The 25,818-nt window shown below is 37.9% G+C and overlaps 1 protein-coding gene across 2 annotated transcripts; it reads left to right on the plus strand.

The window, feature by feature from the left end:
- The first annotated feature begins 46 nt into the window (after nucleotides 1–46).
- THAP12 (THAP domain containing 12) lies at nucleotides 47–25,452 on the plus strand. 2 transcript variants are annotated; one of them, XM_061202852.1, is made up of 5 exons: nucleotides 47–223; nucleotides 13,292–13,412; nucleotides 16,803–16,910; nucleotides 21,049–21,085; nucleotides 22,601–25,452. In XM_061202852.1, exons 1-5 carry the CDS (start codon nucleotides 135–137, stop codon nucleotides 24,532–24,534), a joined length of 2,289 nt encoding a protein of 762 aa, XP_061058835.1. In that variant the 5' UTR covers nucleotides 47–134; the 3' UTR covers nucleotides 24,535–25,452. The 2 variants fall into 2 exon arrangements, 1 of the variants encoding a protein (XP_061058835.1); XR_009702312.1 differs by lacking the exons at nucleotides 47–223; nucleotides 21,049–21,085; nucleotides 22,601–25,452 and adding an exon at nucleotides 14,287–14,381 and having other exon boundaries at nucleotides 13,302–13,412; nucleotides 16,803–16,877.
- The last annotated feature ends 366 nt before the right edge of the window (nucleotides 25,453–25,818 follow it).

The raw sequence follows: 25,818 nt of genomic DNA on the forward strand, positions 1-25,818 counted from the left end.
GCCCCTCCCCCCGGCGCGCCGGCCCTAACGAGCCGGCCGGCCGGCCTGGCTCCCCTCCCCGGCCCCGACGGGCGGGCGGGCTGCCCTGAGGAGGCGGGGAGGGGAGGGCTGGGCCGGCCGGCGGGCAGACGACGATGCCGAACTTCTGCGCAGCCCCCAACTGCACGCGGAAGAGCACGCAGTCGGACCTGGCCTTTTTCAGGTTCCCGCGGGATCCAGCCAGGTGAGCGGTGGGCGCGGAGCTGGCAGCCCGGGCCCTCCTCCGCGATGCGCGCTGCCAACCGCCGGCCCCGGGCAGGCTCCGGGGCTAAGAGGGGCGTGGGGGGGCACAATTGTCGACCCCAGCCCGGCCCCGAGGTGGGGAGCGGGCCTCTAGCCGTGGGCTGGCTGGCGCTCGAGGGCCTTGGAGCACGTGCGCCCGCGGGGGCTCGGCGCGTAGGGCTCCACCCGAAATTAGAGGCAACTGGGGCGGCGCGGGTCGGGTAAGGTGGGTTCTCGCCCTGATTAGCTCCTGTGACCTCGGACAAGTCTCTGTCCTCTCTGGGCTTTAGTTTCCCCAGCTGTCAAAAGAGGGACTTGGATTCTATGGTTGTGGTCACCGGGGCCCTTCTACCCCTGGGACAGTGTTTCTTTTTGGAGTCCGGCCACCTTTGATCTCAAGTCAGGTCACGACTACTCCCTCCTTCGGACTTGTTCATGGTTCAGATTTTGGCTCTGACCGTTACTCATTATCTCACTTGGTTAATGTGGGGATAACGGGGGGGCGCGGGGGCGGGGTACGCGAGAGGGCATGGGAGTTGGTATCGAAACCTCTTCTCTGAGGTAACCCACACGCTCTGACTTGTATTTAGAGAGTGGTAGAGTAGGGGCTGTGTTTGAAAGGCTGAGGAGTTTTTCCTTGGCATCCCTTGTTGATTCATTCATTTCAGATCAACACCTACTGTGTGCTAGGGCACTAACATTAGAGGTACCGGAAATTCACAGTGAACGAGGTAGCGTTGCTGCCTGCAGAAAGCTTACAGTCCATTAAGGAAGCAGATATGTAAGCAGGCGATTATAATATAGCATGCTGTTTATTCTACAAATATGTGTGGAAGGCCTACTAGGTACTAGCCATTATTCTGAGCACTGGGAGGGTACAGATGAATAAATCGAAGTCCTTGCTCTCATGGAGTTTACGTTCTAGTGGGGGGAAATAAGTAAATATACCTTGTGTCAGATGGTGATAAATACTATGGAGAAAAAGCAAGTGTTTGACGGGGGGTAGGGTAGGGGAATAGGAGTAGCAGGGGAGGCACGATTGCTATTTTAAATAGGATTATCAGAGAAGGCTTCACTAAGAGGGTGTATTTGAGCAAAGACCAGAAGTAGGTAAGGGGGTCAGCCATGGAGGTATCTAGGGGAAGAGCATTTCAGTCTCTGGAAACAGTAAATGCACAGGCAGGGCATGCTTGTTAGAGGTACAACCAGAAGTCTGGTTGGACTGCTAAAGCTGGTTTAAGGAAGGAGGAAGAGGAAAGGATGAGACCAGAAAAATGTGTGTGTGTGTATGTGGTAGGGGCAAATTGTGTAGGCCATTGTAGGCAGTGGAAAGCACTATGGCATTTATACTGAGTGAAATAGGAAGTCGTGGAAGGGTTTAGAGGGGAGAGACGTATACTTTAAACAAGATCATTGGGTACTTGTTAAATACATCGTAGGGAGGCAGAGGTGAGAACAGAAAGGCCAGTTAAAGGCAATTACGATAATCCAGGTTAATAGAGGAGGAGGTGGTAAGTAGTTGCATTTGAGATATATTTTGGAAGGTGAAACCAAGAGGATTTGTTAATGGTGTAGATGTAGGTTGTAAGAGAAAAACTGAAGTCAAGAATGACTCTAAGATTTTTAATCTGAGCCTTTATTGAGCTATGGAAGACAGGGAGGAGCAGGTTTGGTGGAGGAATATTAAAAGTTTGGTTTAGGACATGTGAAGTTTGAGAGGCCTGATAGACATTCAAGAATAGATGTCTTCATACTATATACATCAATGAACTCAAAATGGTCCATATTTAGATCAATGATCTAAATATTTAAGAGCTAAAACCATAAAAAGATATACAAGTGAGGAATTTAGAGACTTCCAGACTGGAGATTGTAAATATGGGTGTTCTCAATTTATAGAGGGTATTTAAAACCGTGGAACCAGGTAAATAAAGCAGAGTAGGTATGAGGATTGAGCCCTGAGGTGTTCCTAGTGTTTAAAGTTCAGGGAGATGAGGAGGAACTAGCTCAAGAGAGTGAGGAATAGCTGTTGGGTTCTGTGGGAGCAGAGAAGAGGAGCATCTTAATCTGACTGAGCCTCACTCCATTCAGCATTATCTTCCTTTGAGCCAAATTGGGAGTATATTTCACTTGCATAATGAGGGCACCACTAGTCAATTCTGGACCACAGGTTGTTCATGTTCATAGGTAGTGAATACTCTTTTCATTATACTTCTTAGTCAGGGAGTATGTCCTTTAGGGGCTTACAGTCTCAGATTTGGAAGGAGTTTTTAGATCTAGTGCAGTATCCTTTGAAGTGTCAGAATTCCCTCAAGAATAGTGGCTTTTAAACCTTTTTTGGGTCTCTGTCCCCTTTGGGAATCTAATGTAAGGACCATTGAGAAAAGACATCGACACAATTTCATATCAAATTTTTTATGGACCCTTTAGGGATCCTGTGCATTTCTGACAGGTGAGCCTTTGCTAAAACACCTCCAGTGCCAGTTTCTCTGCTTTGTGAGGGGATACTTGAGGATTCTGGACAGCATTGGCTATTGTTTCTTCCTTTTATTGAGTGGAAATGTGCCTCCCTATAATTTATGCTTGGGAGGTCCTAGTTTTGTTCTTAGGGTGACAATGAACAAAGCTGTTCCCTGTTTTATTTTATTTTTAAATTTTATTATTTTATTTTATTTTATTTATTTTTGGCCTCGCCGTACAGCATGCGGGATCTTAGTTCCCCAACTAGGGATCAAACCCGTGCCCCCTAGAGTGGAAGTGTGGAGTCTTAACCACTGGACCGCCAAGGAGGTCCCCAGTGCCCTTTTTATGTAAGAGCCCCTTGAGTATTTCAAGACCAAATTATGAACTTTTCTTAATTTTTTTAAAAAAACATCGTTATTGGGCTTCCCTGGTGGCACAGTGGTTAAGAATCCGCCTGCCAATGCAGGAGACACGGGTTCGAGCCCTGGTCAGGGAAGATCCCACATGCCGTGGAGCAACTAATCCCGTGAGCCACAACTACTGAGCCCGCGAGCCACAACTACTGAAGCCCGCGCCTAGAGCCCATGCTCCACAACAAGAGAAGCCACCACAATGAGAAGCCCGTGCACCGCAACGAAGAGTAGCCCCCACTCTCTGCAACTAGAGAAAGGCCGCGCCCAGCAATGAAGACCCAATGCAGCCTAAAATAAATAAATAAAATAAGTAAATTTATAAAAAAAAAAAAATCTTTATTGAGATATTCACATACCATACAATTCACCCATTTAAAGTGTCCAATTCAGTGGCTTTTGGTATGTTACATTATTAATTTTTAAACTTTTTGATAAAAATATACTGTCGTCCCTTGGTATCTGCAGGGGATTAATTCCAGGACCCCCCCGACCCCCCCCCCACCCCGCGGATACCAAAATCCATGGATGCTCAAGTCCCTTATATAAAATGGCAGTAGTATAACATAAAATTTGCCATTTTAACCATTTTTTAAAAACCATTTTTGAGTGTATAATTCAGTGGCATTAGTTACATTCACTATGTTCTGCAATCATCACCACTATCTATTTCCACAGCTTTTTCATTACCCTGAGCAAAAACTAACCATTAAGCAATAACTCCTCATATCCCAGTCAACTTTTCAGTCTCCATGAATTTGTCTGTTTTAGGTACTTTTTACTCATACTATGAGTGGAATCATACAATAATAGTCCTTTTGTGTCTGGCTTATTTTACTTAACAATGTATTAAAGGTCTTAACTTTTTTCTGAACCAAAGGTCAATACTATAGGATTTCAAATTCTACTGAATTTGACAGTTTTTTCCCACTGTGCCCAGAGTTAATTATAATAAAGGAGTACAGTAGTTTCCAGAGTTGTTTATTGAATTAATAACAGTATTCTTAGGGTTAGTGATTATAACTAGTTTTTTTTTTCTGTAAATGGGTTGTAGGGAGGGTTGATAAAAGGTGACATTGCCACCCTACCTATTATTCAAAAGTTAACTCACATTGTTAACTAACAATAAAGATAAGTATATGTAATGCTATTAAATAGTACATTTCCCATTCATCATATTTATAAATGCCTTGCACACTTTTAGAAACAGCTATTTAGAGGTAACTTAAAATTCAAGAGTGTAATCAATAAACGGCACTATGTGGAATTTCATACCCTAATATCTCATATTGGTTTAGAAAAAGTGGCGTTAATGTACTTTTTAAAAAATATAAAATAATAGAATCAACTCACCTTAGGGCAGTGGCAGGGAGATAGATTACCTAAAGTTAAAGTTTAAAAAAAAAAATGCCTAAATCATGATTGCCCCAGGATGGCTTGACTAATGCCCAAGCTTGGCAGGAACCTGGGGGCAGGTCACAGTGGAACTCATCCCCAGACCAGGTAAAGGTAGAGCTAATGAATTGCTCTTATTATTAGAGAGAGTTGGGCAGTTGAAGGGCTCTTCTTCCTCCTCAGGCAGTTAGTACTGACTCATCCCTGAGGTAGTGAGGTCTTCCAAGTTTCTCTGGTAATTTAATCAAAGTTAATTGAGAGTTGATGTACTCTAAGATGTAAAATGTAAAACGGTGGTTTCCCAGGCACTTGTGAGGGTCTCCAAGACCCTTTCAAGGAGTCTACAGGTAAAAACTACTTCATAATAACACTGATATTATTTGCTTTTTTCATGCTCATTCTCTCAGGAGTGTACAGTGGAGTTTTTTAGGGGCTACATAACATGAAATCACTGCTCAGATAAATTATATTTTGTGTTCTATAAAATTTTCTAAGTATGATTATTCAGATGCAGGTGTTTGGTAGACATTTTCTTGGAAATGAACAAAATAAGCCTCACTTCAAGGAAAGCAACTGACAGCCAAGCATTCAAGGAAAAATTAGAATTTTGGAAAATTTATATTCATCACTTTGAGCTTGACAGCTCTCTAATATTTAGACTTTTCTGATGTGATCAGTGGTGATATTGATAAATGTGACTTTTAATATATTGTATAATGAAATGTGTTACCATTCCGATGGTCTGCCTAACTCAAACTGATAAATTCATGATTTTACAAAGACATGCATGGATAAAAGTTCTGTTCAAAGTGCAAGTTAGACTAATGGATTTTAATGAAACAGTGTGAAAAGGCTCATTCGTCTGGTTTCAGATTCCACATTGCAGCTAATCTTTAAGAAACCACCGCTTGTGGACTTCCAGTGCCCTATCAAAGAACATCCACAATTATATGGGAAACAGAGGAATATTGTAATAACCTTTTAAACTGCATGTCATTGAGGAGTCATTGTCTTTGGTTGAAGTCAACCAGAACAACATATGGCAACAGATTAAATACAAAAGCAGATGTGAGAATCTAGGTATCTTCTGTTAAGTTAGACATTAGAGAGATTTGCAAAGATGGTGAACAGTGCCATTCTTTTCACTAAATGTTTTTTGTTTTGGAAAAATCGTTATTTTTTCTTAAATGTTATCTATGTTAACATGTAATGGGATTGCTATTTTTAATGAATTAATAAATATTTTTTAAATTTCTAAGTTTTAGTTTCTGTAATCATGAACATTGTTAGATAAAATGCACATAAACAAAAGTTCTTTAGGTAGTTAATAATTTAAGAGGTAAAGGGGTCCTGAGACTACGAAGTTTGAGAATCACTTCTGTAAGGTACAGTCTTAAAGTACTTTCATATGCTCTCATTTAATCCTCCAAACAATGCTGTGAGTTGTAATAATAACAATAATACTTAGAGAATACTTTATTCTGTGTGCCAGGCACTATTCTATGTGTTTTATGTACACTATTTCAATTAACCCTTGCAATAAATTTTGAGATAGTTTGAAACAGGAGGGAAGGGGGCAGAGCACAACCTTTAAAAGAATGACATAGCCATAGGACGTGACAAAAACTGGTTAGAACCAACTAGCCATAGGACATGACAAAAACTGGTTAGAACCAACTAGATCCAAGATGGCAGAGGATTCGACTTCCAGTAGACCTTGAGCCTCATTATATGCTCATTGTAATACATTAACTAAATGACACACCCACCAGCGCCATGACAGTTCTGAGGCCAACCATAAAAGGCCAAAAAGTGGGAGGTGGCCCAATTTCTGGAAATCCCAGCCCCCTCCCCCCCCCCAAATAGTTGGAATAATCCTCCCACTTATTAGCCTATGAAATTACCCAGCCCATAAAAACTAACCATGCCATATTTTGAGGCTCTCTTGCCTTCTGAGATGGCCCACACTCTGTCTGTGGAGTGTGTTTCCCAAGGCCTCTCGCTTCCTGAGATGGCCCACACTGTAGAGTGTGTTTCTCTCTAAATAAATACACTTCTTTTAAAAAATTTATTTAGTTATTTATTTTTGGCTGCATTGGGTCTTTTGTTGTTGCAAACAGGCTTTTCTGTAGTTGCGGCGAGCGGGGGCTACTCTTTGTTGCGGTGCGTGGGCTTCTCATTGCAGTGGCTTCTCTTGTTGTGGAGCATGGGCTCTAGGCACGCGGGCTTCAGTAGTTGTGGCTCGCAGGGCTGTAAAGCACAGGCTCAGTAGTTGTGGCGCACGGGCTTAGTTGCTTCGCGGCATGTGGGATCTTCCCAGACCAGGGCTCGAACCCGTGTCCCCTGCATTGGCAAGCGGGTTCTTAACCACTGCACCACCATGGAAGTCCAGTAAATCTACTTCTTACCTATCACATCATCTCCACATTCTTTTGCGAGGAGGCAAGAAGCTTAAATTCACCGGGAACACTTTCAGATGAGCAAAGCAGACACAGAGAGGTTAGCTAACTTATTTAAGGTCCTACAGGAATATCTAAAACCCCAAATGTAGGATAAAGTATGTAATATTATCCAAACTTATTTGACCGTGAAACCTTCTTTTTTTTTTTTTTTATTGGAACAATTCTTTGACTAGTGTTCCTTGGAATATGGTTTGGAAATTCTGCATAAGTTGAAGACCATTGAAGGAAAAAATTACAAACAAAACTTAAAAAGGAGTGGTTAATGATGGTTGAATAGTACTGAAAGAGTGATTAAGTTGAGGATAGAAAGTGACCATTGGATTTGGCAGGATGAAATGCATAACTTTTAGCTGTCCCGGATAGCCATGACGAAATCTTGCACCATCCCACTCTGTCCTGCCCAGAATGTGAATCATCCCTTCGTCCAGCACATCCACACTGTATACACTACCCACCATTTAGTATTGGAAAAACAGTATATAGGGTTCAGTACTATACGTGGTTTCAGGTGTCCCCTGAGGGTCTTGGAATATATCCCCCATGGATAAGGGGGAGACTACTGTATAGAGAGGTAGAGGAGTTTTACCTATCTGGGTGTGTGTGTGTGGGTACATACTCTTCAAATCTGAAAAGTTTTCCTCAATAAGTGACATTTGAGCTAGATCTGACGGCTGATGTTTGCAAAGGCTTTCCTGTGCAAAGGAAATGAAAAAAGGCAATGAAGAGGATTCTAGGTTGAATAAACAGCATGGGGAACAGCTCTAGGATAAAAGGGATCACAATGCATTCATGAAACTGAAGTAAGGCATGTGAGGGGGCGGAGTGCAATGGTGGGTGCGATATGAAGAGGGAAAGGTCGACGAGATCTAGATTGTGCAGAATCTTATAAGACATGTGAGGAGTTGGTTCTTTATCCTAAGAGTAGCGGGAAGTCACTAAAGGATCTTAAGCAGGGAAAGATATTCTCAAATTGGCTTTTTAAAACATTTTACACTTGGAGAAGGGGTGAGAGAAAGGTAAGACTAGTTTGGAAGTAGATGTATTTGCGGAGTCATTCTACTCTGCCAAGGGAAAAAAAAAAGGCTGCAGAATCTGGAGTACAGGGCACAGAACAGCGACAGGGAGAGCTAGGACAGGGAAGACATTGGTTAAAAAAAATAATTGAGAGATAACTATAAGTGTGTGTATACATCTTAACACATACACAAATACATGTATGAAAAAAAAACCCAAGATCTAGCCACAAGTCTCATAACTACTACTAAAAAAACAAAACAAAACAAATACATGCATGCATGTAAAAAAGGCTTGTGGTTTTATGTAATTTTTATAACTTATTGATGTAAAACATATATATACAGAAGATCACAAATCATAAGTGTATGGCTTGTTAGATTTTCAGAGTAACATGTCCATAAAACTTTTACCCAGATTTTAAAAAAATGGAATATTACTAACATCCCAAACTTCCTCTCCCCTGTGGCCCTTTCAGTCATTATCCTACTCTCCCCCATAGTAGACACTGTTTGACTTCACACACATTAGATTAGTTGGTTATTGAGGAGAAGGGGAAGAGTGATGGGGAGCTGTTTTATTGGTATATGACATACATAGGAAAAAGTGCAAAAATGGTAGTCTAGAACTTGATGAATTTTTACAAAATGAATATACCCAGGTCACATTCGAGATATAGAACATTACCAGCACCTCAGAAGCCTCCTTTGTGCCCACTCCTAGTCATTACCTCTCCCCAAATGTATCCACTGTTCTCACTATCATTACCGTTTTGGGGGTCTCCAAGCCACCCCCATATCCAGAGATTTACCAGGACTCATGGAACTCAGTGTTTAATTGTACTCACAGCTAAGATTTATTACAGCAATGTAGTAAGAACACACATCTGGATCATGAGAGGAAAAAGACACAGGTAGAGTATGGAAGGATCCATGTGTAGGCTTCCTTATGCTCTCTCCCTCCCATGAGGGGTCACTCAGATCCCACTTTCCCCACCAATGAAAATGCAACATGTGTGCCATGTTCCTGCCCAGAGAAGCCCATTAGAGACCCAGTGCCCAAAGTTTTTATTGAGGTCTGGTCATTTAGACACACTCTGCTTAGCATATGCTAAAATTCCAGACTCCCAGAAGGAAGGCAGGTGCTCATTGAAAGTCATACTGTTTGCACAGTCTAGGCACCATAAGTCACCTTATCAGTTAGAAGAAGTTTTATGTCAGTGTAGGAAACTGTTTACCAGCCAAGTTCCCAGACATCAGCCAAAAGACCAGCCTTAAAAACAAGCCTTTCTGAGGATAGCAGTCTCAGGCCTGCTGTGTTAACTCTTTTTCTGCACAATCACCATAGATGAGTTTTGCCTACTCTTGAACTTAATATGAAAAGAATCACATAGTATGTACTCCTGGCTTATTGTGCTCAACATTATGTTTGTGAGATCTAGCTAGTTCATTCATTCCCATTGCCATAGTAGTCTATATATAATAGTATACCACAGTTTATCCTTTCCACCCTTGATGGGCCAAGTTGTTTCACCTTCTCATCAACATTTGGTATTATTTCTTTTATATCATAGTCATTCATATGAGTATGTAGTAATATTTACAGTTTTAATTAGTATTTTCCTCATGACTGAGATTGAGCTTTTTAAAAAATTGTTTATTATTTTTTAAAAATTTATTTATATTTTATTTTTGGCTGTGTTGGGTCTTCATTGCTGCATGCGGGCTTTCTTTAGTTGCGGCGAGCAAGGGCTTCTCATTGCGGTGGCTTCTCTTGTTGCGGAGCATGGGCTCTAGGCACGCGGGCTTCAGTAGTTGTGGCACGTGGGTTCAGTAGTTGTGGCTCGCAGGCTCTAGAGCGCAGGCTCAGTAGTTGTGGCGCATGGACTTAGTTGCTCCGCAGCATGTGGGATCTTCCCTGACCAGGGCTTGAACCCGTGTCTCCTGCATTGGCAGGCGGATTCTTAACCACCGCTCCACCAGGGAAGTCCTATTATTATTATTTTTTTTTACTGAGCATTTTTTTCATGTGCATTGGCCAGCTTTTATTGTTAATTGCCTGTTCAAGTCTCTTGCCCATTTTTATATTGGGTTGTCTGATTTATTTGTAGGAGTTTTTCATATGTATTTTGGATATGAGTTCGTTGTTGGATCTATGTATTACAGATACCTTCTTCCATTTTGTGGGTTGCTGTTTCACTCTTAAGTGACTTCTTTTAATGAGGAAAAGTTAACTCTAAAGTAGCCTAATGTATTCATCTTTTCCTCTAGAGTTTATGTTTTCTGTTGCCTTTTTTTTTTTAAGTAAATCATCACCTTTTTTGACCAGGATTCTTTATTTATTTATTTATTTATTTTATTTATGGTTGTGTTGGGTCTTTGTTTCTGTGCGAGGGCTTTCTCCAGTTGCGGCAAGTGGGGGCCACTCTTCATTGCGGTGCGCGGGCCTCTCATTATCGCGGCCTCTCTTGTTGCGGCGCACAGGCTCCAGACGCGCAGGCTCAGTAATTGTGGCTCACGGGCCCAGCCGCTCCGCGGCATGTGGGATCTTCCCAGACCAGGGCTCGAACCCGTGTCCCCTGCATTGGCAGGCAGATTCTCAACCACTGCGCCACCAGGGAAGCCCCTCTGTTGCCTTTTTAAGAGATCTTTGTGCCAAGGTGATGAAGATGGTTTACTGTGTTATCTTTTAGAAACTTTGTTTTACCTTTCTTTCATATTTAGATCTACAATTCACTTGGAATTTATTTTTTTGCATATGGTGTAAAAATACAGGTCAAGATTCATTTTTTTTCATATGGATATCCCATTCAGCACTATTGAAAAAATTTGACTTCACTGCTGTGCAATGTTACCTTTGTCTTAAGCATCCACAGCTCTCGATTTTGTTCCATTGTTTTATCCTTGTGCCAATACCACACTGTCTTAATAACCTTTATAATAAGTCTTACTGTCTGGTAGTATAAGTCTTTCAACTTTTTTCCCCCAAGATTGTCTTGACTATGCTTGGTCCTTTGAATTTCTGTGTAAAGTTTTAGAATGATCTTTGTCATTTCTCTCTATCTCTCTCTGTCTCTCTCTCTTTGACTCTCACACACATGCACACACACACACACAGAGACATGCACAAAAGAACTTGTTGTGATTGTATTAAATCAGTAAATCATTTTGAGGAGAATTGATACCTTTTTTTTTTTTTGGCTGCTTTGGGTCTTCATTGCTGCATGCGGGCTTTCTGTAGTTGCGGCAAGTGGGGGCTACTCTTCGTTGCGGTGTGCGGGCTTCTCATTGGTGACTTCTCTTGTGGACCACGGGCTCTAGGTGTGTGGGCTTCAGTAGTTGCAGCATGAGGGCTCAGTAGTTGCGGCACGCAGGCTCTAGAGCGCAGGCTCAGTAGTTGTGGTGCACAGGCTTAGTTGCTCCGTTGCATGTGGGATCTTCCTGGACCAGGGATCGAACCCGTGTCCCCTGCATTGGCAGGTGGATTCTTAACCACTTCGCCACCAGGGAAGTCCAGGATCTTTAGGATTCAGTGTACCAATCCATGAACTTGTATATCCCTCCATTTATTTAAGCTATTTAAAAAATTTTTTCTGTTAGAGGTCTTACGCATCTTTCACTAGGTTTATTTCTAGGTATTTGATATGGAACACGTAGGTGTAGTTAATTGGCCTCTCTGCTCAACCTTTCTCTTTTTTTTTTAATATCTTTATTGGAGTATAATTGCTTTACAATGGTGTGTTAGTTTCTGCTTTATAACAAAGTGATGCTCAACCTTTCTTGATTGAATCTGAGTGTTCTTTTTACCAGAAAGCTATTTCAACTTAGTTCGGAAATAATACAGACAGTAGTGTTGTGTGTGGAAGGTCTTCAGAGATTTAAGAATTAAAAAACAAACTTAACTCTAGCAATATGACAAATTATTTTATGGTGAGAGTTTTTATACCAAATAATTTAGATGTTGAAACATGAAATATTTATAATCATATTGTACAGCTGTGTAAAACGATGATTAAAATATGGACATCTTAGGCATCATTACTGTGTATAGTATTACTTCTTGGTCAAATGAGATGCTGAACAGTTTAAGTGTGGTTTTCGTTTAGGGTAGGTAATCAACATTTCACCATGGTTTTACATATTGAGAGTGGAGCGAATTAAGTATCAGAGTGTTGTGTGTGTTTAGGGGTGAATTTGTAATGTTAAGACATAAGAAAATATACTATGATGTAATTATAAAATAAATATGTTTTCAAGTTTGTGACACTATATATTGATGGCGGACTTTTATTCTTAGAAGCTTGAAGAATGAAGGAAAGATCTAGTTGTAACCTTTAACAAATTACTTAACATTTCTGTGCCTTTGTTTCTTCATCTGCACAAGGGGGATAATAATAATAGTACTCCCCTTGTTTTTGTTTTTTTTAATCAACTTATATTCAATTTTGTTTTCCTGAAATTTCTACCAGTAGAGCTTATTTTTGCCCTTTTAGGTACATAGAACATTTCTTTCCCCTTTGGAAACAATTTAGAATAGTGTCTGGCTCTTAATAAGTGCTTAATAAGCATTGTGATGATGATGATGAAGAATAAGCATGATGATGAAGAAGAAGAAGAAGATGATGATGATGTTTTTTTTGCAGATATTTAAGCACCAAGGGGACATGGACTTTGTCTCATTCACTATCTTTAACATTGTCTGTGTACTAGATTGTGTAGACACAATCCCTGCATTCATGGAGCTTGCAATCTAGTTTGTACATCATTGTAGATAATCATGTTTATAATAAAGCAAATGAATACAGCCATCATGCTTCCATAATCAACTCTAGTTATTTATAGAACAAATACTTACTAATTTTCTACAATGACAGTGTCTTTTCATATGCTTGTTTAAGTTGAAATCCTGAGGGGAATGTTAAGCCACTGGCTTCATGGTTGTGCAGTTTTTTGCTTGTACTGCTGATGATTGAGTCCTCTCTGATGCTAGGATGTCCTGGGAGTTGAAAGATTCAGGTTTAAGTTCTAGTTTTGCTGCTGATTTTGTACATGACTCTGAGTGAGTTACTTCTTAACCTTGTCTTTAATTGAACGTACTAAATGATTTCTAAGGTTTCTTCCAGCTCTCATTTTGTTATTAATCAGCTTCTCCAAATTATGTTATGTTCTTTGGTTATAGGGGAGCAGGAATCCATTGTCCATAATAGATATTTACCTTAAAACTGAATGCTGAAATTTAAGTTTTGAGCTCATATTCCATTATTGTATTTTGGTTTTACTTTTATAGATGCCAGAAGTGGGTGGAGAATTGTAGGAGAGCAGACTTAGAAGATAAAACACCTGATCAACTAAATAAACATTATCGATTGTGTGCCAAACACTTTGAGACATCTATGATCTGTAGAACTGTAAGTAACCAGAGGGCTTGTTTTTTTTGTTTTTTGTATTCTCTCACTTACTCACTATTTGGTTGGAATGTAAATCTTTATATATTAATGTTGGAGAGTATCCTTACACCCTGCCACTTTTTTTTTTTTTAAGATGAAGACAAATTTGGAGCTTAATAGTATCTATTTTGTTCTTAAAAACCTGTTTTTTTTTTAACCCTTCTGTTTCTGATGCCCCATTCCTACTCACCAGAGGTAGCCACTTTTAAACTTCTTTTGTAGCCTTCAGAAAATTTTAGATGATTATAAATGTGTATATTTAAAGGAAAGTTGGCATTTTTATTTGGATCAGCTTCTCTAGAGCTTTTTTATGAGTGAAATCTTCATCAAGGAATAGAGCTCTTTGTTTTCAAAGTTTTGTATGTACTGTTAGAACCAACCCTAATTTTTATTTGCTGGATACAACAGGAAGCAAATCATGCAATTAATGTGAGAAAACATTTCCGTCAGTAATTTGCAGTTTCATATCAAAACCTGACTCTCTCAGCCTTGCTACTGTTAACTGTGATTTTGGCCAAGTCACTTCCCCTCTCTGAGCCCCAATTTCTAATGAAGAAATTAGATCAGATAATTCCTGAGGTCTAAGACTTTTAATCCTCTGTGATTCTGTTATTGCTATGATTCATAAAAGGCACAAATAGGACAGATTTGATTGAAATGAAGCAGACTTGAAACACTTAAAAACTAGTTAGGAAGACAGTTTTGTTAAACAAATAATATATTCTTGTTTAGGTATTAAAACATGTATCATCTCAGTTATTGGGATAGACATAAACTTGATTTGAAGGTACACTATATATTGTTATGCAGCAATTTATTTTGATATTTTTTTCAGATACATTTTGCAGAGGCATCAGAAAACTAAAGAATGATTGGGTTATTTTATTTCTCAAAATTAATTGAAGCAGATACTTGTGAAGTCATTGGGAGGTGAGCCAATTCCGGTTCAACAGTTTAATCACAAATATTTGAGGGATATTTTTGCCTTGCTTTGTTAAGAGGGTAATAATGATCAAAATAAGAGATTTCATATGTTTAAAAGGCAAACTTTATGTTCTTGACATTAAGTAAAAATATCCCAAATTATTTTAAATACGCAAGCCGTATGCATTTTTACATTTTTATTTTATTAATAAATATGGTCTCTTAATTAGTTAATTCCAATAAGACTAATGTGAGAAATATAAAATATAGTTCACTCATATTCTTGTTTATAGTCAGAGCATAGAACAGAACTATTTTCGCTTTTTAAATTTCCACATAATTCTTTAATCTTGGATCAATTAATGCAAATGTGAGACATTTTCTTTCTACACATGTAGAAGATATTGCTGTTAAATCTGGATTATCTAATACTTATACCCAGATGTTTTAAGAGTTTTGACTTCATTAGTTTGACATTTAAGATCTCATCAGTAAACATTTGTGGCTAGTTCAACGAAAGCCAGATATTATCTTTGATGCTAGAGTAAGATCATTACTTTATGCTTAAACCTTAATTCAGCAGTTAAAGATTAAATCTTGATACTGAATAAAAATTATCATGCACATGAATTGAATATAACCCTTATTGGCATGTGTACTTATAAATAGATGTAAAAAATTGCATGTTTTTTATTCATATATTGTTTTCTGGTCTATAATATCTTTCCTTGGTAGCAAATTAATTTTATTTGAATTTTTAAAGTCTTTACAATGTTTTATCCCTCCTCTCTTTATTTAATTGGTAAAATATCAAGAATTTACTGTGTATGTGGATATCTTTGCTTTTTGAGATGTTTGCTAAGTAGGAAAGATGAGACAGTTAGGGTATAGTATAGTTCTTGTTCCGTTCACTGATTGTGTCCAAAATCAATCCCTGATTCAAACTCCGTAGTAGACTCAGGATATTTGGCCCAACACTAGAAGCTGAACATCCTTAAGAAATAGATTTTCTTCTTTGTGTTTTCTATGAGGCTTGGGGATTGAACTAGAAAATATTGACTGTAAATAGAAATTCTTCCCAAATGTGTTTAACAACTCTTCAGATGAAACCTAAGATAGTGTGTTCCCTTTAATTATATATTTTTCCATCATATTTTCCTAACCTTCTTTCCTTGGGTGCAAAAACATAGGAATTGTTATTTTTGTTTGGCATATACTTTGAATACGCTTTATTAGTCATCTTTGAAACAATCACTGCTCCCACAAAAGCTTTTTAAACTGAAGTGTATTTTGTTTTTATCAGTGCAAATTTGGGAAGAAATTAAAGGCACTGTTTCTTTGGACTAGCTAGGGAAATGTAGTAGCAGTTATTCATCTGTTACTCTACCTCTCAATAAACTTCTTGTCCCTACCTGACCTCCTCTGGTCTGGCTGTGGAAGACTGTCACCATCTAAGTATGCATCTAGCTTCTAGCCAGGTTGGATTAGGTTAAGAGGAATTAAGATGGAGAATGGTCATCCTTCAATGATAAGAACGTTAGAATTAGAAGGGAATTTAGAAATACCTAGTTCAGTGTTTGCAAAAGTGTGATTATGTATATCACTTGTGGTATATGAGTGATTTCAGGTGGCACATGAACCAATTTTTATTTTAGAAGTTTTGTAATGTGTGTTAAAAATATAACTAGCTCATCAAATCATTATTGTATAGTTTTTATTGCTTAAGATAATGTTAACTAAAAAAGTGAGTGGATTATGAAAAAGTATAGATGGTTGTGTAACTGAAATGGCAAGCATTATGATCATTAGTATGTGAATAACTTCATTTGGGGAAATACTGATCTAATTCAGTACCTGAGTTTTATTCAGAAGAGGAAACTGAGTCCAGAAAGGGAAAGGATTTAGTCAGGGTCTGAGAGTGAGTCACTGGTAGAATTTGGACTAGCCCCTAGGTCTCCTGGGTCCTAGTCCAATATTGTTTCATGGTGCCTTGATGCTTCTCAGTAATAGTAGCAAAAGTGGAGTGAACAGCAGGTAAAAGAGGGAAGAATTATTATAAAACATACAGGCGGATAGATTATTTGCGAAACTTTTGTGCCTGCTGTGTTTTGTGGGCTCATGGAAGAACAGAAAAGTAGCTGGGAGATTGAATTAGAAAAATATATGTAAAATGCAAATACATTTTATTTTTTATGCCTACCATCAATTCAGTTCCTTCATTTATAGTAGTAAGATTGCCAGAAGGGCAAATGCAAAAAGAGTTAGAAATAATAAGCTGATCTGGACTGACATCATCCATTCTACAAGTCTCTACACTTTAGAATTGGAGTTGAAGGAGTACTGGGGAAATCATTAACACTAGAATTTTATTTATGTGTGATGCATTCTTAAGGACCGTCTCTGAATTAACACATTTTTCTTTTTCAGAGCCCTTATAGGACAGTTCTTCGAGATAATGCAATACCAACAATATTTGATCTTACCAGCCATTTGAATAATCCACACAGTAGACACAGAAAACGAATAAAAGAATTGGTATGTCAGTGTGCTTCCAGATTTCCTATCCTCTATAATATTATGAAATCAAATATAGATGCATTCATGTAAAAATTGAACCAAGTTACTTTCTACTTCAGAGGTAGCATTATGGGAAATTAATGCTATGGTTATTGTTGAAGTAGTGTGGACATAAGATATTAGTTTGTTTTAGTATTTACATTGGAAAATCTTCTTCAAATTTAGCCAGTTGATACTCGTTGACTTGAGCCAAAGTATGCTGTTAATTACAGGCTCCTAACTCATTCTCTTCCAGGGAAGAAGAAAAAAAAAAACCACCTTTTCTTTTGTAGTAAAGAAAGTGGGACTGAGGTATATTTCCAGAATTCAGCACAAAGGGATAAGTGAAAGTTAAGACATGGGTAGTTTTACTAGAAATAAGGATTCTATCACTATTAAGTACTGACAGGGTTTACAAAAAGCTTTTAAATCTCTGTATGTGGCATCTTTGTGCATGTTTTTATAAACCTTTGATATCCTTGAAACCTACCTGTTTTTTGTTGACCTCAAATGAACAGAATTAAATTACTCAGACTCCTCAGACCATTGCTTTCTGTCATCATTGCCACCAGGAAGCCCGTTGTTTGTTTATTTTCTTTCCTTCTTCCATTATTACCATTTCCTTTCCTCCCCTCCCTTTTGTATCCATGCTAGTGCACTTAATATGTCATTTCAGTCCACTGACTATGTGCTTTTTTAAGATAACAACTGTCTAATTTTCCTCATTTTCTTCTCTGTTTACCTTTCATATTTAGATCTGTGATCCATTTAAATTTGTATGTGTGGTGTCCAGTAGAGATCTAATTTTATTTTTCTCTTTATAGAGATCAAGTTTTCCCAACATGGTCTGTTAATCCGTCTGGTGTTAAGATGCCACCTCTGTCGTATACCAAGTTTACATATATGCAAGGCTGTTTCTGGGAACTCTGTTATGTTCCATTGGAAGATTTGTTTGTTTACAGCTATACCACACTTTTTAAAATTACCATCGCTTTATATTATATCTTATTTTCAAAAAGGGTGATTTCTTAATTCTTGTTTTTCAAAATTGTCTTAGCTATTTGTAGACCTTTATTTGTCCATGTGAATTTGAGAATCCTTTTGTCATGTTCTAGAAATTCTGTTGAGATTTTCATTATAAGTACTTTGAATTAATATTTTTCCAATGTTAATTAGTCCTATCCATAAACAGAAAAAAAAAGCCCAATAGAATAGCTATCAAGTAGTAGCAATCATGGACAAAACTACTGGTTCTTTGAAAAGACTATTAAAACACTTTCAGGAGTGCAAAAAGTAAAAAATTTGAAAAAATTTCAGGGTTTTTGTTGCAGTTCTTTAGAAGAGAACGTGTACATCCTTCCTTAGATTAATTTTTTTTAATTTAATTTTATTTTTTATACAGCAGGTTCTTATTAGTTATCTATTTTATACATATTAGTGTATATATGTCAATCCCAATCTCCCAATTACCTTAGATTAATTACTTCCTAAATACCTTATGGTTTTTGTTGATATAGATAATGTATTTCTGGTTGAGAGATCGTTTCCACCAATTTTGAAGATCCCTTTTTATTAATTCTAATAGTCTCCTGAGTTTTCTATGTAATTGATTGTATCATCTACAAATAAGGACAAATTTGCTTCTTCTTTCAGTTCTTCCAATTTTAATTTTTTCTGTAGCCTGTCTTATTGTTTAGTCAAGATCATCTCTAGTACTGTATTCAGTAGTCCCAGTAATGTCACAGCTGGTACACTTGCCTTGTTCCATTAAGTATGATATTTTTGTTGGTATTGTTAGATAATTTTTATCAAGTTAAAGAAATTCCCTTCATTTCCTTCTAGTCCTCACATTCACAGTTTTTATCATAACTTGTTGAACTTATCAATACTTTCATTGCATCTGTTGAGTTCTCATTTTTTTTCGTTCTTTAATGCTGTGAATAACATTGATGGATTTTCTGTTGTTGAACCATCTTTGCATTCCTGTGATGAACCCTAATTGATTGCAGTATATCTCCCTTCATTTTCATACACTGTTCGATTCAGTTGGTCAGTATTTTATCTACGGTTTTGCATTTATAAGTGTTGGCGTATAATTTCTTTTCATGTATTCCTTTTATCCAGTTATGATATCAAGGTTCTCTTAGCCTCATAAAATAAGTTAGATAGCTTTTCTTTTTTTCCTCTCCTAATTTTTCCAGAAAAACTTGTATAAGGTAGCTATTGTCTGCTCTGAAAGTTAGGTTGAACTTGGTAAAACCATCAGAGAGCTTTGGGTGAATGAGGGAATATTTTGATTACCATTTCTGTTTATTAGTTTCTCTTTCTTCTTGTGTTCTATATGTTTCTAAAAGTTTATGAACTTCATCTAGGATTTTAGGACGCTTGCCTTTCTCTGCTCCTAAAATTACTTTAGTAGTCTTTTCGAAGAAACAGTAGTGAGTTTTATCACTGATTGCCTTACTTGTGAGCTGTTTTATTGGTTTCTTCTTGATTTGAAGGATTTACTTTTTGGCTCTTTTTTAACTTCTTGAATGTTTAACTCATTTATGTGTATTCAAAGCTATAAATGTCTAAGTATATTTTAGCTGTATCCTACAATTTTAGACATGTAGTGCTTTTATTGTTCATCTGTGAGTGTTTTGTAATTTCCCCTATTTCTTTAGTATAAGATTATTTTTATTCTTAGTTTCTAGACGTGGGTTTATTTTTTAAAACTTTTTCCCCCAAATGTTGTTAACTGATGCATAGAGGGTATGTATAGTCTATGTGATATTCTTTCTAGTGTTTTTGCATCCATTATTGGTATTGAAGTCTGATGCCAGCCTGATTCTTGTTCCTTTTTAGGTGATTGCTATGGTTATTTCTCCTTCACAGCCTTCAGCATTTTTCTTTATATTTGATATTTCAAATTTCACTAAACTGTATCTAGATGGGAGGTTTTTTCCTTATCCAGACGTACATCTTAAAGTTCTGAGAAATCTTCAGTTTCTATTTCTTCATGCATTTCTTCTCCTCTATTTATTTGTTTTTTTCTGGGACTTCTTATAGTTGAATGCTGACACTACACAACAGTCTTCCACCTCCGCTTTTTTCTTAGTCATATGAACCAGGGGTGAAGAGCTCAACCACCTCCCGTCCTGTAGCTACCATTTCCCTGCTCTGCTCCTCAAGGAACCTCAGATATCTTACAGCAGGCACACTCTTCCAGATATGCCATCCTTGTAACTCCACAGCCCATAAGATAAGGAGGGAATGTTCCATATTGGCTAACCTGCTGACATTCTTGTTATCAATATCATGTCCCATGCTACCCAGCAGGCACCATGACGTCTCCAGCTGTCACTGGTACTGCTGCTTTCATGCCCCTCAATAGTAATGGGAAGGGTTATGATCTAAGAATTCTAGTGGGTTAGAGGGAGAGAAAAGGACATAATTGAAAAGTTCTTCCTCAGTCTAACCCTGTATGTGCCACTTGGCTCTCTATGCTGTATGTATCCATTTCCCTTCCATATTGGCAATGTCACTTTCTGCTTCCCAGAGATTTCTCATAGCTTTTGTGTTAGGTTCTGGGATCCAGCAACTCCCTTTTACATGGCAATCCCTGGGGTTAGATTGGGCGGGGGGCATGGTTTATGGCCCCTTGGATTTGACCTCAAATGCCATCATATACTTTCATGCCTTTTATCAATATTAGCCAATACACACTTGTAACCCTAAATTATGATGATATAGGTATAAAAGTAAGTTACATGATGTATTCTTTACCCTCTAGTATTTTATTATAAACTTGGAGTCATTAACAAATTATTGTTCCAGTTTTCCTGTCATCTGTCTGTTTGAAGAATGTTTTCTTTATGAAGAATTCATGCTCTTGAAAGAACTAAATTTGAGACTTCCCTGGTGGTCCAGTGGTTAAGACCCCATGCTTCCACTGCAGGGGGCACGGGTTTGATCCCTGGTTAGGGAACTAAGATCCTGCATGCCAAAAAAAAAAAAGAAAGAAAGAAAGAATTAAATTTGACTCATAATATGCTTTTTACTTGTGAGTCTGTGATGATAATACTAGAGTTCAGTTTTCTCAAAGATATTTTTTTCTTTTTTTCTTGTCATTTAGAGTGAAGATGAAATCAGGACACTGAAACAGAAAAAAAGTAAGTGATAGTGTTAATGACTCAACTTCTGAATGCCTTTTTAAAAGGCCTTGACCTGGTAAGGACAAATAAATATGTTTTATGTCCAAAAACCTACTGTGAGAATGATGTAAGAGTGTGGTAGGCATTGTCCTGTGGTCTGGAATTGTCTGTGAGATAAAGTCTTAGTTTGTCTTTATTGAGTGCCACTATGGCATGCACTTGGCCTTCTCTCTCTCCACTAGGTGCTCCCAGTGTGGTCAGGTTGGCAGGCACACAGACAGAGTGTCCTAGTGTAGGGAAAGAAAGGAGCAGAATCTCTGTCCACCCAATGTGTGGTGCATACTGAGTTCTTGGTAAATATTTAAGGAATAAATGCTGTTGAGACACTTGGGCTTACAGAGAGTAGGAGTCACAATAGCTGTTCTCCAGGTACTGATGCCTGAGCTGTGTCACTAAAGAATGAGGACTGGAAGGTTTTTCTGTTCTTGTCAGTTATTACTATTACTCTTCCTTTCCTATCTCCTCCTATTACTGCTATTATTATTAACATAATTTTTTTATTGAGTGCTTACTGTGTGCCAAGTCATTATTATAAGTGCTTTACTTATATTAATTCATGTAATTCTCATAGTAGCCCTGAGGAAAGTACTATTATTTTCCCCCTTTATAGATGATGAGACATGGACTCAGGCAAAGAAAGGAGGGAAAGATAGTCTGTGCAGTGCCTTGAAACAGGGTGCCAGATTGGGGGAACTACACACTCATTTTGTTGTTGGAGCATCTAATAACCCATGATGGTTAAAAAATGAACCTAAAGGGACCACAGGGGCCAGGACTTTCAGGGTTGTGTGTATGACTATGGTCAGGACCCTTATTAACCTCAGGGCTGCAGTTTTCCCATCCAAATATGAAGAGATTAGGCTAAGATTTCTAATATTCTAATATAGCCTTAAAAATTGCACGAATATGCTTTATATTGTATTGTCTCATCTCCCATATAAAAGTGTAGATTAATGGTTTGATAGAAACAATGTCAGCATGTACCTTGGAGCTAGAGAAGCTTGGATTTGAATTTCACCTCCATCTGTGACCTTGGGCAATTGTTTACTGTCCTCATTTGTCAAACGGGGTTGATATCACGTGCCTGTACAGGGAGCAGTGAGCTACGTATAAAATGCCAACGCAGTGCCTCAGTAAATATTAGTTCTCTTCCCCTTCCTTTTTGTGAGGACATGGACTATCTTTTATTACTCTGTATATGTGATGTGCCTTATTAAGTTTATAAGAAATTGTTCCTCTTATGATAGCATTGACATACAGGATTAAAATATATCCATTCACAGTGTTTGTTTCCTCCACTAGAGTGTATCTTATTTTAACCTGTGTATCCTAGTCTGTGGTCCAGTAGGTACCCCATGAGTGTTGAATGAATGAATTTGTGGATTTTAAATATTTAACCAATCAAAAATGTAATATTTTTGTTAGTATGATTCCTTATGAGCCTGTTTATAAAATTAATTCTTTGTTTTCCAGTTGATGAAACTTCTGAACAGGAACCAAAACATAAGGAAATAAACAACAGCAATGCTCAGAACCCCAGTGCAGAAGAAGGAGGTGAAGAGCAGGATGGAGACATTTTACCTTTAACCCTTGAAGAGAAAGAAAACAAAGAATACTTAAAATCTTTATTTGAAATTTTGATTCTTATGGGAAAACAGAACATACCTCTGGATGGACATGAAGCTGATGAAATCCCAGAAGGTCTCTTTACTCCTGATAACTTTCAAGCACTGCTGGAGTGCCGGATCAATTCTGGTGAAGAGGTTCTGAGAAAGCGCTTTGAGACAACAGCAGTTAACACATTGTTCTGTTCAAAAACACAGCAGAAACAGATGCTAGAGATCTGTGAGAGCTGCATTCGGGAAGAAACCCTCAGGGAAGTGAGAGACTCTCACTTCTTTTCCATCGTCACTGACGATGTGGTGGACATAGCAGGGGAAGAGCACCTGCCTGTGTTGGTGAGGTTTGTTGACGAAGCTCACAACCTAAGAGAGGAATTTGTGGGCTTCCTGCCTTATGAAGCTGATGCAGAAATTTTGGCTGTGAAATTTCACACTACGATAACTGAGAAGTGGGGATTAAACATGGAGTACTGTCGTGGCCAGGCTTACATTGTGTCCAGTGGATTTTCTTCCAAAATGAAAGTTGTTGCTTCTAGACTTTTAGAGAAATATCCCCAAGCTATCTACACACTCTGCTCTTCCTGTGCCTTAAATATGTGGTTGGCAAAATCAGTGCCTGTTATTGGAGTATCTGTCGCATTAGGAACAATTGAGGAAGTTTGTTCTTTTTTCCATCGATCACCACAACTGCTTTTAGAGCTTGACAATGTAATTTCTGTCCTATTTCAGAACAATGACGAAAGGGGCAAAGAACTGAAGGAAATTTGCCATTCTCAGTGGACAGGCAGGCATGATGCTTTTGAAATCTTAGTGGACCTCCTACAAGCACTTGTTTTATGTTTAGATGGTATAAATAGTGACACAAATGTTAGATGGAATAACTGTATAGCTGGCCGAGCATTTGTACTCTGTAGTGCAGTAACAGATTTTGACTTCATCGTTACCATTGTTGTTCTTAAAAATGTTCTGTCTTTTACAAGAGCCTTTGGGAAAAATCTTCAGGGGCAAACTTCTGATGTCTTCTTTGCAGCCAGTAGTTTGACTGCAGTGCTGCATTCACTAAATGAAGTGATGGAAAATATCGAAGTTTATCATGAATTTTGGTTTGAGGAAGCCACAAATTTGGCAGCCAAACTTGATATTCAGATGAAACTCCCAGGGAAATTTCGCAGAGCTCAGCACAGTAACCTGGAATCTCAGCTAACCTCTGAGAGTTACTATAAAGAAACTCTAAGTGTTCCAACAGTGGAACACATTATTCAGGAACTGAAAGATATATTCTCAGAACAACACCTCAAAGCTCTTAAATGCTTATCTCTGGTACCCTCTGTCATGGGACAGCTTAAATTCAATACATCAGAGGAGCATCATGCTGACATGTACAGAAGTGATTTACCTAATCCTGACACACTCTCTGCTGAGCTGCATTGTTGGAGAATCAAGTGGAAACACAGAGGGAAAGATATAGAACTTCCATCCACTATTTATGAAGCCCTTCATCTGCCAGACATCAAGTTTTTTCCTAATGTTTATGCATTGCTGAAGGTCCTATGTATTCTTCCTGTGATGAAGGTTGAGAATGAACGCTATGAAAATGGACGAAAGCGTCTCAAAGCATACCTGAGGAACACTTTGACAGACCAAAGGTCAAGTAACTTGGCTTTGCTTAACATAAATTTTGATATAAAACACGATTTGGATTTAATGGTGGATACATATATCAAACTCTATACAAGTAAGTCAGAGCTTCCTACAGATAATTCAGAAACCATTGAAAATACCTAAAAGACTTTTAAAATAGGCTTTCTCTTATATTTGATATTTGAAAAAATCTGTAAGAAATTTGAAAATATCTTACAGAAAAGTTGTAAGGTGTACGTAGGCCACTTAATCACTGAATATCTTGACCTGTAGGCCTCCCATTGAGTACATTAGTCATTGATAATCTGCCTGTTTAAATGGCCCGTTTGAAGTCCCATGCTTTGGAGACCTAACTGTCCCATGCTTTGGAGACCAGAAGATAGCATTGAAAGTACCATGTTACACTCTGTGTGATCTCTGCTAATGGCACTTTGAAATTGTATTAGTTTGAATTGTATTAGTTAAGTCATTTTAGATATAACATTTGTCACTGTGGATCCAATTGTCAGGTACTTAGTTATCAGTTCTTTGAAGAAATAAATTTTGAGGAGGTATGGGAGGAAGGAATACATTTTATAAAACATTACAATGAAGCTCATGACTGACCTTTGAATAGTAGGAGTTTTAAGTATGCTGTTAGAAATCTGTAAGGGACCGTTAAAATGATCAGGCTGTAAGAGAAACATGTGAGCTCGCCAAACAAGGATTTCAGTGTAGATTTTGCCTTTATCAAATGCAGTTGAAGGAACAAGTTATAGTTAAAGTTTGAATGGAAGAGCCTGCCATTGTTGTTCCACATCTGATTGTTGCTGTTTACATTCCTTTATTGAGCCTACATCTTCATAAGCTTTTTGACAGGTATATGTTGAACACTTCTGTTTCATGGTCAAGACAGGATCAGAGACCATGGATACTGACAACTGATTAGTCTGTTTTCTTCTGTCTTTTTCCATGACTATATCTACTGCCTCATCTTGATTTACAAGCAAAACCTAGAAAACCTACAAAAATAAGTGTTTTGTGGTTTATCTAGGAATAATACAGAAAATATTGCTGTTATTTTTGGTGAAGAAAATCAATTTTGTATAGTTTATTTCAACCTAAATAAAATGTGAATTTTGTTTAAAGTTCAGGTACATTGTTTTTGATGGGGACAAAACAGATTCTTGTGGTAAATTCTCTTTTCAAAAATATTTATCACCTTCACAATTGAAGATAAGGTCTTTTTCTTTTTTTTTTCTTTTGGTATATGGTTTACTACTTGGGGGAATAAAAAAAGCCATTTTAATTGTGAAATTATTAAATGTAAGATTTATCTAACTTTTTAAGTATTATATGCTGTATGACCCCTGATATAAATTGTTAGTGTTTGCGTAATTGTTGCTGGCTAAAATGTAAATGAATGAATATTGCAAAGATGTTATTGCA

Source organism: Eubalaena glacialis, chromosome 10 (assembly GCF_028564815.1).
Source record: "Eubalaena glacialis isolate mEubGla1 chromosome 10, mEubGla1.1.hap2.+ XY, whole genome shotgun sequence".
Classification (NCBI taxonomy): domain Eukaryota; kingdom Metazoa; phylum Chordata; class Mammalia; order Artiodactyla; family Balaenidae; genus Eubalaena; species Eubalaena glacialis.

Excerpts from the sequence above, each read along its gene's own strand:
- THAP12 (XM_061202852.1), top strand. The coding sequence starts at position 135 with ATGCCGAACTTCTGCGCAGCCCCCAACTGCACGCGGAAGAGCACGCAG. Across the intron at positions 224-13,291 it reads TTCCCGCGGGATCCAGCCAG|ATGCCAGAAGTGGGTGGAGA; the intron begins GTGAGCGGTGGG and ends TTACTTTTATAG. Across the intron at positions 13,413-16,802 it reads CATCTATGATCTGTAGAACT|AGCCCTTATAGGACAGTTCT; the intron begins GTAAGTAACCAG and ends TTTCTTTTTCAG.